At 37.8% G+C, this 17,338-nt stretch overlaps 1 protein-coding gene across 1 annotated transcript in view; it reads left to right on the top strand.

Annotated features, from left to right (window-relative positions):
• Positions 1-14,241: 14,241 nt before the first annotated feature.
• GMDS (GDP-mannose 4,6-dehydratase) overlaps positions 14,242-17,338 on the top strand; it is a gene marked incomplete at its 5' end in the record, with an annotated part of 359,819 nt that continues 356,722 nt past the window's right edge. Inside the window, one exon of the mRNA XM_026841380.1 lies at positions 14,242-14,295. Coding sequence (XP_026697181.1) covers positions 14,242-14,295 — 54 coding nt within the window. The remainder of the gene's footprint in view (positions 14,296-17,338) is intronic.

The following is a 17,338-nucleotide window of genomic DNA, read 5'->3' as shown; positions in this document are numbered from 1 at the left end:
TCTATAAAAATTATTAGTGTCTGTAAAGTCATCCACTGAAATTGTGAATTAATTAAAAATGGTCTCACAGAACACTGTCAAGGGTCAGTTAGCTGAATAATCCTTGAATGAGCCATGGACAGTGGATTCAACAGAGGCTGGTAAGGTTTATATTATCTTAATAGCCTCTTCACTTTTTTTTTTTTTTTTCAGTCAAGCTTTTCTTCCAGATTTAAGCAAATCCGTTCAATTCAAAATGTGTTGATGTGGCCACCATGCCATTTGCAACAGTCTTAAAATCAGTTTGTTCATTCCTGTTCTATTAAAAAAAAATTAAAAATTTGAATGTGCCTCTTACGAACATTTCTGCAATTAAAAAAGCATTCCCTTCTTTTCCCCTTCTTTTCCCCTTCTAATAACAGAGCAGATTTCCCTAACAATTTCTGCTGGGACATGTGCTTGTACACATGTTTTAATCAGTTTTCATTCCTGATACCTGTTTTCAGGACTGTTTGCATGCGTTGCTATAGTATTTGAGGGTGTTTTATAAGCAATGTTATGCATAATCATTCATCTTATGCTTATGGCAAAAAGAGGCTTAAAACCAAATTTAAGTTGCTTGGGTGAGATCAAACAGAAATCATGCCAGAGGCAAAAGTCCAGGTGCCACAGGGCTGTTTTGTGTGTGCTTTGATCTAGAAGGGACTGCAACTAAATCTTTATCTCTTGTTACAACATCTTAAGAGCTTTAGTTCTTTTCAGGAGAATGGCACAAAAATTGTGGAAATGACTTTGCAATTTGCACTTTAACTGCATGGCATCAGCAAGAGTAATTTGTTTTACTCAATCTTACTATGCATTAAAAAAGGAGGAAAGAGGATTCCTTTTAGTATCTTGCACTACTAGTCTAACCAATTGCATTGTAGGATGCATTTTTATTAGGATTTTCCTCAAGCTGTAAATATAGGCAAAGTGAACAATTATCTTGCAAATATGTTATTAACCTTGATATTAGCTTCTATGACTTTAAGAAAGCATAAATACTGGGAGGTGGAGAAGACTGTAAAATAGACTGCATGAGATACTGGTCTTCTGTTTGTTTTTCTTGTGGACATGTGGGACTGCCAGTCCCTGTGCTGCTTTTTGGTTCCTGACCATCTTCCACAAAAGGTCAGTAGGATGATTGAGTTTCAAAATGGTGAATTCCTCCCCGTTTGATATGAAAAGTTTAAATATAAATGAAGTGAGTGTTTACAAATTACTAGCTTTCATGAAAGGGGGAAGGAAGCAGCATGATGCTATCCAATCATTGGGAATCTGCATCAATGAAGCATAAAACTACTAAGCTGTCAAGGGTATGGGGTGATCAGTGAGGAATATATGCACTTGTTTCTGTGTGTCCTTGAATGAAAACTCTATTGTCATAGATCAGAAATGCATTTGACCCCATGCATGAAATGTTTGTGCACAGATGATTCCTGATGCTGTTCAAGAGCTAGTGCTGTGCCTAGCTACTGCTCTTATCTAAATGAACTAAGAAAACTGTTCTTATGCAAGATAGCGTGAAATTCTTTTTACTGACTAGATACGAGCTTCTTGCATGTGCCACATGTATGTAAGCATGGAGAAAAATATAGCTTGTCATCCTCATAGCATGAAATGCATTAAGAATTGGCAAATAGATATCTGGTACCAACATCTTTGGGGAAATACTTTCCTTTTAAGGCAAGTAGCAGAACAAAGTTCTGCTATAACTAAATGTGGCAATAATTGTGGGAAACGTAGCATTCACTGTCTCAGTAGATCTGAATGAAAATTTTGACTGCGACTGGCAATTTTACCTTTCCCACACATCAGCAGGAGAGTAACAAGTGCAACTATTGGCCCCATTCCAGTCATTTTGGAGAAATTCTTGTTATACTTCAGCAGGATGAGCACCCTTCCTTGTCTGCCTGTCTGTATAGATGCTTGCCCCCTCCCTAGGACCCCCACTGTTTACTTTATGTCCTAGTTTGGGCTGGAATAAAGTTAATTTTCTTCCTAGTAGCTTGGTATACTGCTGTGTGTTGGATTTAGAATGAGAATAATGTTGATAACACACTGATGCTTTAGTTGTTGCAAAGCAGTGTTTATACTGTAAAGGACTTTTCAGCTTCTCACACTGCCCTGCCAGCAGAGGCTGGGGGTGCACAAGAAGCTGAGAGGGGACACAGCAAGGACGGCTGACACAAACTGGCCAAATGAGATATTCCATAAGGCATCATGCCCAGTATATAAACTGGAGGGAGATGGCCAGGGGACAGTGTGGCTTGGGCATTGGCTGGGTATTGGTCAGCAGGTGGTGGGCAATTGTATTGTACATCACTTGTTTTGCACATTCTATTATTATTTTCCCTTCCTTTTCTGGCCTATTAAACCATCTTTATCTCAACCCATGAGTTTTACTTTCTTTTTCCTCTGATTGTTTTTCATCCCACTGGGGGAGGGGAGTGAGTGACTTAATTGCTGGCTGGGGTTAAACCATAGCACCACCTGTTGCAAACTTTTGTCATGATAGCTAAATTAGTTTACCAGGTTGAGATTGACCTACAGAAGTACATGAGAATACTTGGAAACAGTTTCCTTCGAGTTTGAACATCCTTTCATGTAAACCACTGTCTCAAGTAAAATAGAAATATCTGGAAAAAAACCAGAATGTTCTCCATATGTATCTAGAACTGTTGTCATTGTTAGACACAGGCCATCTTTCTAAAAGATCTAGAAAAGTTTGTATTCCAGTCACAGATCATCCAAATATGCACAGAGTGCTCGAATTGCAACAATTGCTGTGTAGGCATCCAGCCAAAAGGAGCAGCTTTGCACTAGCTAGCAGTCTTCTAGCCTGTCAGTTTGCCAAGTTGTTCTTGGAGGAACAAAGCAATATTGACAAACAAGATGTGCAAACACCAAGCCATGGTTTTTATTTGGAATTCTGCCATGGGATCAGCGTATGTGTGGCTGGAAGACTGCCCACATCTATGGATGGTCTGTACACAGTAGATAGCATAGATGACTGCAGTACTCATCACAACTCTGAATTAAATGTGGTGTTGTGAGTCATGGAGCTCGACTGGTCTCTGAGATGAAGGGAAGGAGTGTGTGTCTGTGATGCCTTAGATCCTGAAGGTGGAGTTTTACCATCACCTCAAAGCAGTTTATTGTAGACTTCTTTCTGGGTTGCAATAAATCAAATAACTTCCTCCAAAATGCCTGCTGGTGTCATGTCATTTAAGCAGAGTTTTCTGTGAGGATAAAGTGGAGTAGTTTAGCTGTCTGGTTGAATATACCTGCTGGTTGTCAGCATGTTAACTAGTACAAAAGCATTCTCTAATACTCTCGAGAAATTGTTCAGTATATTGCATTTATTTAGGGCATCTGGAAATCAGCCCCTAAAGAGTAAGGATGCTCATCTAGAGGGTACCATGTAGTATAGTTTGATCAGGGCACAGGTCATATAATCAGGTGCCTAAACGGAACTGTTACGATGCTTCTTCATGCTTTCCAAATAATGGATAACCTTTAAGGGGAAGGGAGGCAAATGGATGATGCCCCTTCTCTTGGAATGAGACAGAGGGAGAAGACATTGTTTGATACAGAGTAGCTTAGTTGATGCAGTGCTGAAGAACTCCTTAAGGGCTGCTAAAATTAGTTTTCCATGTGTGATGAAGTTCAGTATGGAAGCTTCCTTTCTCTGTCTGTTTTGAACATATTGTGGTGACTCAATGCATAAGCATTTTAAAAGACTCATAAAGTATAAGGTGCAATTTCTTGTCTTCTATCTTGTTGTCTTTATTTGCTGGAGGTGTTGGTTCAGCCCAGGCAAAAGCCACATGGCAGGTCAACCTGCAAATAAGGAGCATGATGACTATTCCAAATAGTCAGCTGCATGGTAGTGTTAATCTGTAATTCTTCATAGCATTAAAAGGAGGACCTGTATACTTCATTTTAGGAACTGCTTATGTATACACATCTGATAATCTTCCCCTAGGAGATTTAGTGTACTTCTCTAAGAAAAGGGCTGGTTTTGAGTCCTCATGTTTCTGAAAATGAAGCCCTCTTGCACTTTGCTGTTATGTTTACATTTGACATTTAACAAAATCGTGAATTCTCTTCCTGTGCCTACTATGAAAATTTAAGTGTTTCTTAATGATAGGCTGTTGCCTTTTTTCAGTGCTAGTGATATTAACTAGGTATCTTCTTGACATTTGCCTTGTCGCAAAACCTATTGTGTGTTCAGTTAAAGTGTAGCCTCATGTCCCTCTGCATTTAAAGAATGTATTAATTTTAAACAAGTAACACTGTGATACCGTGTTGTTTGCCTTCGGTAGGCTTTTATTAATGAAACCAGAAATTAATGCAACAGAACAGTTTGCAAAGTGAGGCTGGGAGGTTTCCATAGTATTTCCTGTAGTTCCTAGGGTGCAAAGTGCTTCAAACTGCAAAAACCCCTTGACATCAGAGGAAATTACTATGAATACAGGCAAAAATGACTATAATGTGTCTTATGTTCTCAGTCTCTCCACAACTTGTAAAGTCAGTTAACTTATAACTAGTTTCAGGTTTTGTGGAACAGTGAATGAAAGAAGTTTAAAGTAAGAAATGTTTGTGACAAGCTTTTAAAAGTAATTTGTTTTGATGCTTTTTAAGGGCTTCATTGTGAAAATTTTAAATCTTTTGTTTTCAGAGATCTATGCAAAACTGCATAATTCCTTGGAACAAAACTGGTTTGGAAATATTTAAAGTATACAGTTGCTCTAACTTGATATTGCTCTGTCCTAATGTTAATTAGGAAGCTGTTCATGAAAGCTAGCTTAGCTGAAGGAGTTCTTTTGATAACTGTACCTGAAGATGATACAAGGGGTTATTACTAACTCAAACTGCAGGTGATTTTTAATACTCTACAAATTGAAGGAATGGGTATTTTGCTGGCAGTTTTGTAGTATTTGTCTATTCCAAATCCTGTTCCTGACAGATAGGGTAAGCAAACGTGATTGCTTGCTTTCCCTTTCTAGTTCCCCTTAGACAAGAACCTTGGCAATTAATGAAACCGGGTGCTTTTTCTTCCCTTTTGAAGCTGACAAGGGAAAGCTCTGAAGTTGGGTACACAAGGCATTGTATGGTATCTGTAAATATAAGGATGACCTTCTGCAACCTGCTCTGAAATAACACTGTATCCTTTTGCTATCATTTAGATAATCCTTATCCTGCTTGGCTTCTCGCCACCAGGAAGCTTAGTCCATGTGGCATTGAAGCACTTGATTAGCAAAAGCGGCCACGTGGAACAGAGGTGTCAGGTCTAATGTCCAATTTCAGTCAATCTATACTTAAATTCACTCACATTCAAAATATCTATTATATAGTTAAGCATCTTTATGAACAGTTGTTTTTGCTTACAGAGGAAGGTAGGCACTGTCAAAATTAAGATCTGTTCGTTCAGTTGGATTTTAACACAGAGTCCATGTATTTAACTTATTTACAATTAAGCTATAGAACATATATTGTGTATTAAAAAAAAAAAAATCCTAGTCTGTTAAAAAAAAACCCACAACATTTTTGAAGCATATTTACTCTTGCTTAAAAATACCCAACAAAATGCGAAGCTGCTTCTGGGCATAATAAAAATGTGTTGCAAACCAAGGAATTCTGGCAAGTGTTATATTTGGAAAAACTGGTTAAAAGTGTTGTTTTCAAATCTTTGTAGACTATGCGTCTTCGACTTTGCTAGTTGTCTCTAGATTTTTTATTTTTTTTTTGAGGAAAGTGTTTTCAAAGGCGTAGTAGAAAGTTGTTGTCTTAAGATTTGTATCATTTTTGTTTGTTTTTTTTTCAATGAGTTGAAGTGTAGCTTTATGTATTTAGGACTCAGAATACATAAAACATACCCCTGTTATGGGGAAGAGGAGTATGTGTGTAGGCTGAACATTAGGGAACAACTCTTAAGAGCTCCTCTTACTGTTTCTTCAGTTCCTCCTGCAGAAAAGATGATACAAATAGTCAAGTATAGAGTAAGTTAAAATGTAACAGTTTTGTCCAAGTATTGATACTGTTTCACAAGAGTTTAGCTTTGGGATTTCTGTGGGTTTTTTCTTGTTTGTTTATTTCGAAATTTAAATTGGATATTTTCCTTTCTATTCCATTGCAAAACTATCACGTTTATTCTTTTATTCGTGTTGGTGTGGTGGTTTGGTTGTTTTTTGGTGTTTTTTTGATTTGTATTGTATCCCTTCCTGGTCTAAAGAGAAATCTGAGCTGCCCAGTGCTTGAGGATGATGATGATCACACCTAGGCTTGCTGGTATCTTGGCCACTCTGAATATTCACAGCTATGTGGAAAGTGTTAGGGGCCACCTTTTAAAGATCTCTTGTTACTGAAAATTGGGAAATGTGAGAACCTCAAAATGAAAAGGTGGGAATTGCATAATCAAGCAGAGTTCTTGAAAAATCTATTTATGCTTTAGTAAATGCCAGACCAACCAGTAAAAACTGGGCTTCAACCAGGCTGGCTGGGAGAGGCAATACCTAAGAGTAATGATCTGTTGCAACACAAGCTGTCTTGTCTTAGAACTTCAGATGTCTAGGAAATGGAGTGGTTGCTCCCATGACTTGCAGACCATGGAATTGCAGGACCAGTGCTTTTCTTGCACCCAAGTGTGTATTGCAAGACTGAGAGCTGTTAAAACTCTGATGTACCCTTCAAGCATTCCTGACTGCATTTTCAAATTTCTAACCATGCAAACATTTTAAGAAAATAAAAGTTGTCTTACTGTTTGTTGCTTCTCTACTCCAATTGGAACATGCTTTCTTTCTCATTTTGTGTTTCTCTGTAAATAAATAACATTTCAGATGAAATCGCTACATTCATATGTAAATCTGAGTACAGAAGAATGAATTAAAAACCTTTTTCCCTGTCTACACTCATTTACGTTGATTTCATTAGGCTTTGGTCTCATGTAAACAAGGTAGCAACCAGTGTCTATTTTGCTTTCTCTCAAATAACTGACCTTGCACCCTGCTAGGATCTTGGACTAAACTTAAAGTAGTATCAGGCAGTGAGCAGCAGTGGTAGAAAGCCTTCTGAGCATCAGTGTGAGAGGCTGCTGCTACAGTGGTGAAAGCTTTAACCTCAGCAGCTGTAGTAAACTGCTGCAGCAAATCCAAAATACATGTAAGCTCTGCGAGTGAGGTGGGTCCCTTATTTCTGGTAGGATGTGTGTTGACCTGTGGTCGTCAGTTCAGGTGGCCTCCCCAGTTACAGTAATAGCCATGTAACTGCTTTTGGTTTGGGTTTCCTCTGTAGGATGTTAAAGGTAAAGATGGCATGCTAAGATTCCATATTTTCCTCTTGGTGTCACTTCACAAAACTGCTTATCTGTCTTAAACATAACAGACTGTATTTCTTCTAAAACCGTTTCTGGGCTTTATGCTCTGTTACTGTGACAACTCTGAATTTTCAGATTGAGGCCAAAATCTCTTTTGAGAGCATGTTCTGCAGTTTAGACCTGGGTTTCCTGGTTTCTTTGCTCCGTGCATCTAGGTTCTGCGTGTTTGAGTTTCCACTGGGGAGTGTTTGGGGTTAGTTTACATTTGTTGCAGGTTGAAGGGTTTCCCCCTGAGTTGGCTGCAGCAGTGTTAGTCACCTAATGGGGCTGGTGGGTTAATCTGAGTACTTGAGGATGGGCACATCCAGAATTCTCATAGCTGCTGCTGATTGGAGCTGCTGTTACTATTTTGGAATGGTGAAGGACCATCTGATACCAGTTGCTTTTGGAAAGCAAGAGGAAATAGGGATGGGCAAAACAGTCATCTTGTGGGTTTTAAAACTGTTATGGATTTCCCATTACAAACACTATAAGTAGAGGTTTTAATTTTCTTGTGAACTGTTGTCCATATGATTTGCATTTCCATGCTTACAGACGCATTCCTCCAATCCCTGTGGTTTCAGCAGTGAGACAGAAAAATATAGCTAGGTTTCTCTCAAATTCAGAGTTTTATATTTTATATGGTTTGTTTTGTATTAATATACTGCAGACATTCATATTTTTAATTAAAAAGTGATATATTACGGCATATAACATGCATTCAGAAAGAGCTTGTTCTTTAAAATCTTTAGAAGGCTCTCTACAGAAACTTTTTCTCATTATAAAAATAGTTCTTTGGACACACCTGAAAACTAGTAGTTATTTTGAGTATCTGAATGTCTGAACACACAGCCTGAGAGTTTAGGGGTGAGATTTTTATTTTTTTCTAAAAATCTATCAAGCATATGACTGCCATCACTGGGAAGTTTGTGGTAAGTGTATTTGGAAATAACACATTAAGTGTCACAGGTTCCTGCAATCAGGGAAAAATCTTAGTATACTCAGTCTGATGGTATAACTTGTTTTACCCAAGATGAGAAGGGGTGTTTTGTGTGATAGACACAAGCTGTTTGGTTATTGTAGAATATCATATGTGATTTAGACTGCGGATTTTGCTTTTGAATATCAGCACTTTAAAAATTGAGCATTACACTGACATACCTTACTGGTGTTGGCTTAAATTAAGCCAGAACTCATAACTGATTGTCTCTCTTAATGGTGAGGAGAAAATTTGGATTACACAAGTTTATTCTGTTCATGTTTGCTTTAGAGTGGTGCAGAGGTATGTTCTTTAGACCAGGTGTCCTTGCTGAGGTTCACAGTAGAGTAGCTATAACTATTGATGATATGAATAATGTTGTTTTGAATAAGGATAACTGGAGGGAGGAAGGAAGGAAGAATAACATGTTGCTGTTGTCCATAACTGCAATTGCAGCCCTTAATATAACTTAATAGTTTACCAGTGGAATAGTGTGTGAGGTCAGATAAACTCAGACTAGGAAATAACAGGGTGATTCACTTTTCCAAAGCAACTTTGATTTTCTTTTACTTTTAAACAACTCCTAACTGAAAAAGAGCAGGGTAATGTAATTAGAATGTTTTTGTTGTTGTTACTAATGATAAATTTTCCGACTGCTTAATTTTTTTGTTATACTGCAGTTAGTGCATTACAAAAAAACATAAATTAAGTGGAGAATGTTTTTAAAACAAAGAAAATTTTTTTTTTAACATTTATTGCCTTTTGACTGTTTGACTGCAGGAACAAAGAGACACTTGTTTTCCTATTCTTACTTGTCCAGAATACAAATCAAAATAGCAAAATAATTACTGCATTTGGGGAGCGGCAGCTTTAATAAATCAGTTAAATACTTCAGAGTTCATAATTCTTCCTTTTTCAGTATGGAGAATTTTTTATGAACACTTTAATGCTTTACCTCAAGTATTGCCTTGAAGACATGAGACAAAGTGCAGCACTGTTCTGTTTATAGTAGCTGCAAAAAATTACTGATTTCCTCTGTAAATCACTGGAAATGATTAGAAGCATGCATTTTTTCAGCAAAACTAACATTACACTGTACTACTCTCTTGGATTTTTAATTTATTTTTTTTGTTAAGGGAGGCTGTTTTGGAGTGCTACAAACAAATGAATAGTTGTTATTATGGATTGTTAATAAAATCATTAAGATGTTACCTTAGAGTGGTGTGTGTTCCACAGTTCTGTCGACATACTCCAGCTAAGTCACTGAAATAGCATTAGTTTATAGCTCTACAAAAGTTGAAAATTTGATGAAGCAACAGTTTATTGTGCAGGCTACTAGTGGCACTGGTCCTGCATATTTCAATGGAAGTATAGATTATTCAAAAGGCTAAATGACAACGGTGACAGTGCACTGTTGGTGGTTATTGCAGAAAGATTTCTTTAAGAAATAAACCCCATGTTCTGTGGCTGAATGTGTGCTGCTTCTCTCCATGCGCTGTCCCCTAAACAGATTAATTGAACCTATCAAAATCTGACTTCAGGAGACCACAGCTATAGTTTGTAGTTCAAAAGGGATTTAGAACTGCTATGAATGACCTTGATAACTGACACCATCTATAGTTTGAACTTCCATGAACTCACTTTTGTCTTGTTATTCCTAAGGGCTTGGCACAAGCTTTATTCAATTTGGAATTTTATAACGAACTTTGTTCTTTCACATGATATGTGGAAAATGATGGCAATTTTCTCCAAAGGAATAATGAAGTTAGAAAACTTGATATTTGTGACACCTAGAAATACAGAGCAGAACTGTGTGTAGCAAATGGACAGATAATTCATCATACATGACCATCGTAGAAATATCAAAAAACCACCTCCCTCAAACAGTGCATCCGACAGTGGGTATGTTGCTTTTTTATGTTCTCGGGCTTTATTGCTAATCCATTTGCACACAGGCAGGCACAAGTAGTATGGGAGATGGCACAACAGTCAGGTTCTCTTCCCTGCTGCATTATTCGATGAAGTGGTGCTTCTCAAGTGACTGTCTCTTGTGGCTGGGAGTCACCTTTGGGAGTCTTGTTGATATTAGCAGCTCCATTGTTTCAGAAAGTAGAGAGCTGGGCTCTTGGTGGACAGTTTCTTTAGGCAACTTGCAGCAAGATTTCTCATGAGGATCATGGCTTTGGGATTCCCTAACATTGCACGTTTGTAGGTGATTGTTTAGATTTTAAATTCCCTTTCCCTTCTTCTGAAAAAGCACTCTGTATGCTTCTCCTGGAGTTCTAGGAATAGTAATAAAAAGAACTCTGTTTCTTCTCCTCTTGGTCTCTTTTCCCTTGCTTCTTCATCCATCTAGTACTTTCCTCCACTCCTCTTTATTAGCAGAGAGGAGCTGTGGGGAAGAGTGAGTCCACTACTCTAGATTACGAATGCTCAGATAGGATGTAATCTAGTTCTTGAATCCAGGATCTCTGCAGAAGGATGTTGGAACTGACCATATCAAAGGAAGAGGACAGATGCGTTTGGAGTTGCTTTGACAGCCTTCTCTGAATGTGACAATATAAATCCAAAATGAGTCCATTGCAAATGGAATTTCCCTGTGCAGAACAGTGTAAAATAAAAGAGATTTGGATTGTTAAGAAGGCTATTTAGTTGCTTAATTGTTGCTTAGCTGTTTTCAGTTTTCTGTATAAATGATCCTATTCTTTGCTCATGAATCAAGTCAAATGATTTTATTTTTTTTTTTATTCTAGACTTTTGTGGTAAAGCACTGTCTAACTCTTGTGTCTCAATTTCTTCAATTTTCTTCTGGAAAAGGTTTTCTTTGACAGTGTGTCAAAGCTTATTGAAGTTCTTGACATTAACTGCTATATTAAATATAAAATATTGCATCCTAAAGTTGTCTCACTCTAGTTTATGTGACTGTTTTCTTTTGTCTGGGAATTTTACAGACATGTAAGGCAGCTGCAGTTGGAAACCTGCTGCTGTGTCTTGGAAGCCGGCTGAAGTATCATTCTTTGTATGTGCTTTCAAACTACTCTTTGGCTGAAGACAGCGTAGGGATTCTTCAAGTCTGATATGTCAGTGTGTGCTGATGAAAAACTGTTTTAACTGAGGTGGTTTATCTAATCGGTCCTGTTAAACTGTTTGACTGTTCAAACTGGTCTGACATATCAGTGTAGAACCAGGTTTCATTACAACCCTACTTAAAGGCAGTTTTTAGGCTATTTTGTTTTAAGACTGATGTTTTGGCCACACACAAAGGGACCTATTTCTGTCTTCTGAGGTTTTGTTGATTTGTTATAAACCGAGTAGCAATAGCTGGGTACTTTACATCAGCAAAAGTAAACTCTCAAATGTGACAACACTTCTGAGGCAGAATAGCATATTGCCCAGTAGAGGGGACACAGTAACCAAGCACTCTTAATTTGTATAGACTGTATTTCTTCACCTTGGTTTTGTGGTTGACTTTGGGGAGTAGGGTACCCATAGAAAATATAAAATATTCTGTGAAGCAGAATCAAGGTGGCTTTAAGCATTTCTTAGAAAAGGGAAGACCCTTCCTCCCAGTCCCTAACTTTGTGGATTGAACCAAGTCATGCACTTCATGCTGCTTCATTCCTACTCAGATGTAAACGAGGAGTGGGTATGGTTGGCAGCATGCGGCTTAAATAAAGCAAAATCTGCTAACCCTAACAAAAATTAAGATTTGTTGCTAAACACCTAGTTCCTCTAATATTCTTTTCTTGGTCTAGTGATTCCTGAATCTTGAAAGCTGTTTGTAGTGTAAACAGTAAACGATAGCTTTGATAGTAAACTTTATGTGCATAATGCAGTCTCCTATGGATAAAGGTTTAAATTGCTTACTAGAGTTTACTTAATATCATTTACTCCTTGACCTCATTAGGAAAAGATAAAAACTGTGCTGTCCTTACGAGCTGCAAACTCTTCCACACTTTGATCATTGTTCTGATTGCTGTTCTCATTGACAGCTGCTGTACGGGGAAAGAAAAGGAAGGGAAACATGAAACCTGGGAGCTGTGCGTGATACGGTATCACAGTGCAGGACAGCATGAATCTGCATTGTGTGCAATTACCAGACAGTAAATCAGCTGTGCTCTGCTAGTGCCAGAAACCGGTAGCTTTCACACTTGCTGCCTGTTTCCCACTCATTGTGAAGTGCTGCCCTATTACTTGATAGACCTGGAAAGGAAGCGCAGAGGAAGCGAGTGCCACTGCTGGTTCAAAATGTTCCAGGGCGACTGGAAAGTTTGAGCAATGGCCTGGGTGAGAAGAACAAGACCTTATTGACAGGGTTCAATCCTAGTCAAGTCTGTTTCCCATCAACTTCCTAAGTAATCACAGCCTCCTTTTTTCATCTTCTTTGCACTCTCTGAGTCTCCCACTTTCTCGTCCTTTTTATTTTATATATTTATTTTAGTGGACTGAGCAACCAAGGAGAATTGGGAATTATTATTCCCTTTTATCCACCTGTGCTAAATCCTGGAGGAATTACTAATGAAATTAGTAACGAAATCCCTGCCTTTGCCCCCATGTTTCTCCAGTTTCCACTGCCTGTTCTTTGAATCTCTCCTTTTGATAGGAGCTTGTTCTTTTCATTTGATGTACCAAAATACATACTGTTCCAGTGATGACATAGTACATGTGTTCTGTCATGTTCCAGATCAACCAATGTTATAGATTGATGGCTGTTGGGTTATGGCACTGTGAAGTTATGTGAACACACATGTATACATGTAGTGGGAGAAGTATGTGAGCTGAGACTTTCTTGGTTTTAAGCTCATGCTTTTAGAAAGAGAACCAACCAGATGTCTGTTTAGTTTTGCATTTAAATGTCTCTGGCCATGATCATGGCAGAGCAGATCCACATAATAGAGTTTAAGCATGTAAGCATAGGTGGCATTTCATGTTTTTATGGTCTTTCTGTAGCAAGTCAATTGACTCTGGAATACTCTTGCATATTAAAGGAGCAACCAGTTCAAAAAGTCAGTGAAAAGATGCAGACTCTTTGAGCATGGGTAATACTGTATTGGTTAGTGAGCATTCTTCTGCAGGGGTAAACTCACTGTGATGGTGCATACACAATTATAAGGATAATGCGACTTACTTTATTTGGTAATCCTGGTAATAGTGATGCCAGGAAAATCATCTGATTTCAGGAAAATATGCACTAATGTATGTTTTGCAGTATTTACTTTTTGGGAGTTTAATAATTTAATTTTGACAGAAATTTAAAATAAACTTAAAACCCCACCAAACACCAAGCCCCTAAAATAACCCAAATTCTCAACCCTCGATGATATATAAAATGTGAAAATGGCTTGTATTCTGTAGTATAAACGTAAGGTGTGCTAGGGATGTTTTTGAAAACTCATTTGGTCAGGCAGGCAAAATTATTGCTGCCTTCAGAAGGCTTATGGAAGGATTGCATGTGCAAGGGAGATGTGTGACAGTGCTACAGAGGCATGTCGTTTTGCAGAGCATGCCAATCTTGCACCAATTTTTCTGGAATGTTTTTCCTTCCCTATCTCCAAAATAGTTTAGATTCAATAACTGTGGTTAGGATATTTTGGAAAGGCATCCCCGGGCACTTTATAATGGAACCTGGGAAGAAATTCAAGGGATGGGAGTTCTCAACCAGCATTTGTAAGCAAGTTATCTCTAAAATATACTGCTGCTTAATCTAAAATTAGCTGAAAAGCACCTATAGTATTTTTAAGTCAGTGTATAAATCTGAAGAAGTTAAAAGTATATGCTCCTTACCCAGTCAACTCACTGCATTTTTTTTTCTTCCCTTTGTTGAGACCTTAACCAGTCCAAATCTCCCAGGCCCATTCAGCGTTTCTAACATTTTCCTATATCTTACTCTTCCCAGGATGGATCGTACTTGGCTGAGTTCCTGCTGGAAAAAGGCTATGAGGTGAGTGACTCGGTGACTGGCTGTGGGCTGATGGAGTCATTTGGATGCTGCAGCTCCAGCTTCCTCTTCTTCTGTCCTTCTCTGTATGTTTTCCACTCCAGCCCTAGATAACAAATCAAAACTCTGGAGAGGAATGTGCAACATGGTCTGTAATCATGCCAGTTTATTGTACTATTTATCATCTCATGTCCACTAGTGGATTCCCTCTTCTCCTCAGGGTATAGCTGCTTTGCATGTTTCCCGCCAACTCAGATAAGCAGCGACCTGTGTGAGCCAAAACTGTAAGGAATTAGGGGATAATTTATGAGACAATGTACCACATAAAGGAATAAGAATATCTTGTTTGTTCTCTTCCCCCTCTCTCCACACTAAAGGCCCTTTAGTTTGACAGTTACACTTCAACCGTGAAAACCTTGCGTTTTGCTTTATCTGTTTAAAAAGAAAGGGGGGGGGGGAACCCCACCAAAAAAAAAAAAAAAAAAAAAAAGTATATTGTGATAGTGTTACTTTCCACCCCTTCTCTTGGATTAATTGTATTCTTGCTTTACACATGATTTTCAGTTACCTTTTCCTTAACAGGGAGTCTGATTCCTTACTTTTTGCTGCATAATTTACCCTGCCAAAATAGGCTTTTTTTGTGGCCCAGCAAAGCAAATATTATTATGGTATGATCTGATGGTTTTGAACTTTTGTGGGCATATATGTGAGAATGTTTGCTTTCTCTGTCATGGAAGGTGCTTCCAAAATATATGATAATGGAAGGAAAGGGGTGGTCAAATTAATCTTCCAACAACATACTATTTTCTGGGGTTTTAGTAAATGTTAATGCTTGTTCTAATATTGACTTTTATTACTTCTGTTGTAATACTTTTCATAGCTTAGTGAGAAGTCTTTTCTCAGACAGTCTGTGCTTTCCATGCTTTTGCATGTAATTAATCTTGCCTTGCTTGTTCCATCCTTCCTCCCGCTTTGATTGATCTGCTTATTGGTGGTGTTTTCTCAGTGTTTGAAATGGATTATTTTTACTAATTCTCCATTCCATTTTGGGAAGGGAGATGATATTGCCATTGCTTCATCTACTTAAAAGGCAAAAGTATATGCTCTCTCCTAGTCCTCAATTAAGTTGGGATCTGTGAACTGCAACTGAAATGAAATATAACCGTTTCCACAATAGAAAGGTTATGATAATTGCGTAGAGTTTTTTTCTTCTGTTCCTCAGCTCTCCATCTGTTGAAATTCTGTTCTGTGTCCCCAGTTAGAGAATTCTGGTGCTGAATAACTGAACACGAGTACATGTGATAACCAATTGCCTCCCTAAAATGGTTCATTTGACTTTTTAAAATTTCAATCTATTTAAAGATTGAGCCCTATTGAGGAAAATCCACTGATTTTGCATTCTTAACTAGATTAACCAGTTTGAACACATTTTGGCTTGTCACAAAGTTTACATTTCACTTATCCCATGCAGACAAAGGTACCTTTCATCATTTTTTTTTTTTTACAGTAATATTGCTGTCATGGATTAAACATTTGGCAGGTTTTCTTTCTCTTGTATGTGCATACCAGAAAAAGGGGGGTGGGGAAAGAAAAGACAAAAAAAGCAAAGGAAAAAAAGCTGGGGTTTGCATGTTTTCTTGTTATCGCTAGATGCAACAGGCTCTCTGGATTTGTTTGAAACTTTTTGAAGTTCTCGGGTGATTGTGTTTAGCACATCTCATTGGCCAAATGTTGGTATCACATTATTCAGCTGACAGAAAGCTCTTGCAAGGATGATCTTTCATCAAGCTTTTTGCTGGCAAGATCTAACTTATTGGCCAATTGTTTGCGTGAACTTGAATTTCAGCATGACTTCCTTCAGAGATAGATAATAGAGAGCTCAAGAAGTCTCTCATCAGGACTCTAAGCCAAAATATTTAATTTTGCTAGAAGAGTTGTAGAGCACAGTTAGCTTCCTTTAGAATAATTTGATGTTTTAAAACTGCAGTGTCCGATTTATTTATTTATTTGTTTGTTTATTTATTTATTTATTTTAATCAGCAAAACAGATGTTCAGTTGAGTACTCCAAGCATTTCCAGCATCTTTTGCAAAAGTGAAGTTGTTATGGAAGTGTCTTTTTTTGAAAGTGTTTCTCTGTGAACCTTATTGTCCCTATAAATTATCCACACATTCTGTAAATAATTATTTTGGTAGGGCTTTTAACTATGTGAGTTTGAAAATTTATCTTCATAAATTTATTATTTGATGAAAATTTTTTTTAGGGAGCCATGTTCCTCTGTTTCTCATTGATCCTCAAAATGCAAATATTTTAATCAGTTCTGGAAAGCTTGGTATTTGAATTGTAGAACAAGGTATGTTGTGAGCCTCTTGTGTGACTGGGCACACAAAAGATTTTGTGCAAGAGAACTGGTATCATAAATTTGACTTGCATGTTGTAAAGATTAATCTATTCAGCTGCTATTAGAGATCTTTCCACTGAAATGTCATTCTTAAAGCATCAAACTGGTCTCGCTCCATGGCTGTGCATACCTTTTTACTTAGTTAAGTTTCAGACAAGATTGAATAAAAAGTGTTTTCTGTGTCAATAACCATAGCTTGTGTTATGTGTAAAAGAAAAATCCCCTAACAAAACCAAAACAAAGCTCCAAACACTGCCTGTTCCTGCTGGTATATTCTTGCAGGTACAAGTTAACATGAAGTGAGAGAGTAAAGTGATGGCCCAACCCAACCAAGCGTAGGATGCATCAAACTGCAAGGAATCACTCTCAGAAATAAAGGGCCAGGAGAAGTGGAGGACAGTTCAGATGCTAAAGCTTGATTTTACTTGTGGAAGCACAACTTCTGCAGCCGGTAACCTAAGCTAACGTGAATTCTGGCAGCAGGCACAGGGCTTTCTTGCCTAAGGAGGAAACAGGATCACCGAACAATTTCTCTAATGTATTAGACACAAATGGGCTTTTCTTTAATGTTAGTCAGAACCAGTGAATTTTTTCACAGACTTATTTATTGTGGCTGGTTAAAGGAAATTCCCAATCTGAGTTTCAG

This window comes from Athene cunicularia, assembly GCF_003259725.1.
Source record: "Athene cunicularia isolate RWA chromosome 2 unlocalized genomic scaffold, athCun1 chr2_part1, whole genome shotgun sequence".
Taxonomy (NCBI): domain Eukaryota; kingdom Metazoa; phylum Chordata; class Aves; order Strigiformes; family Strigidae; genus Athene; species Athene cunicularia.
This window is presented reverse-complemented; position numbering and strand designations above follow the sequence as displayed.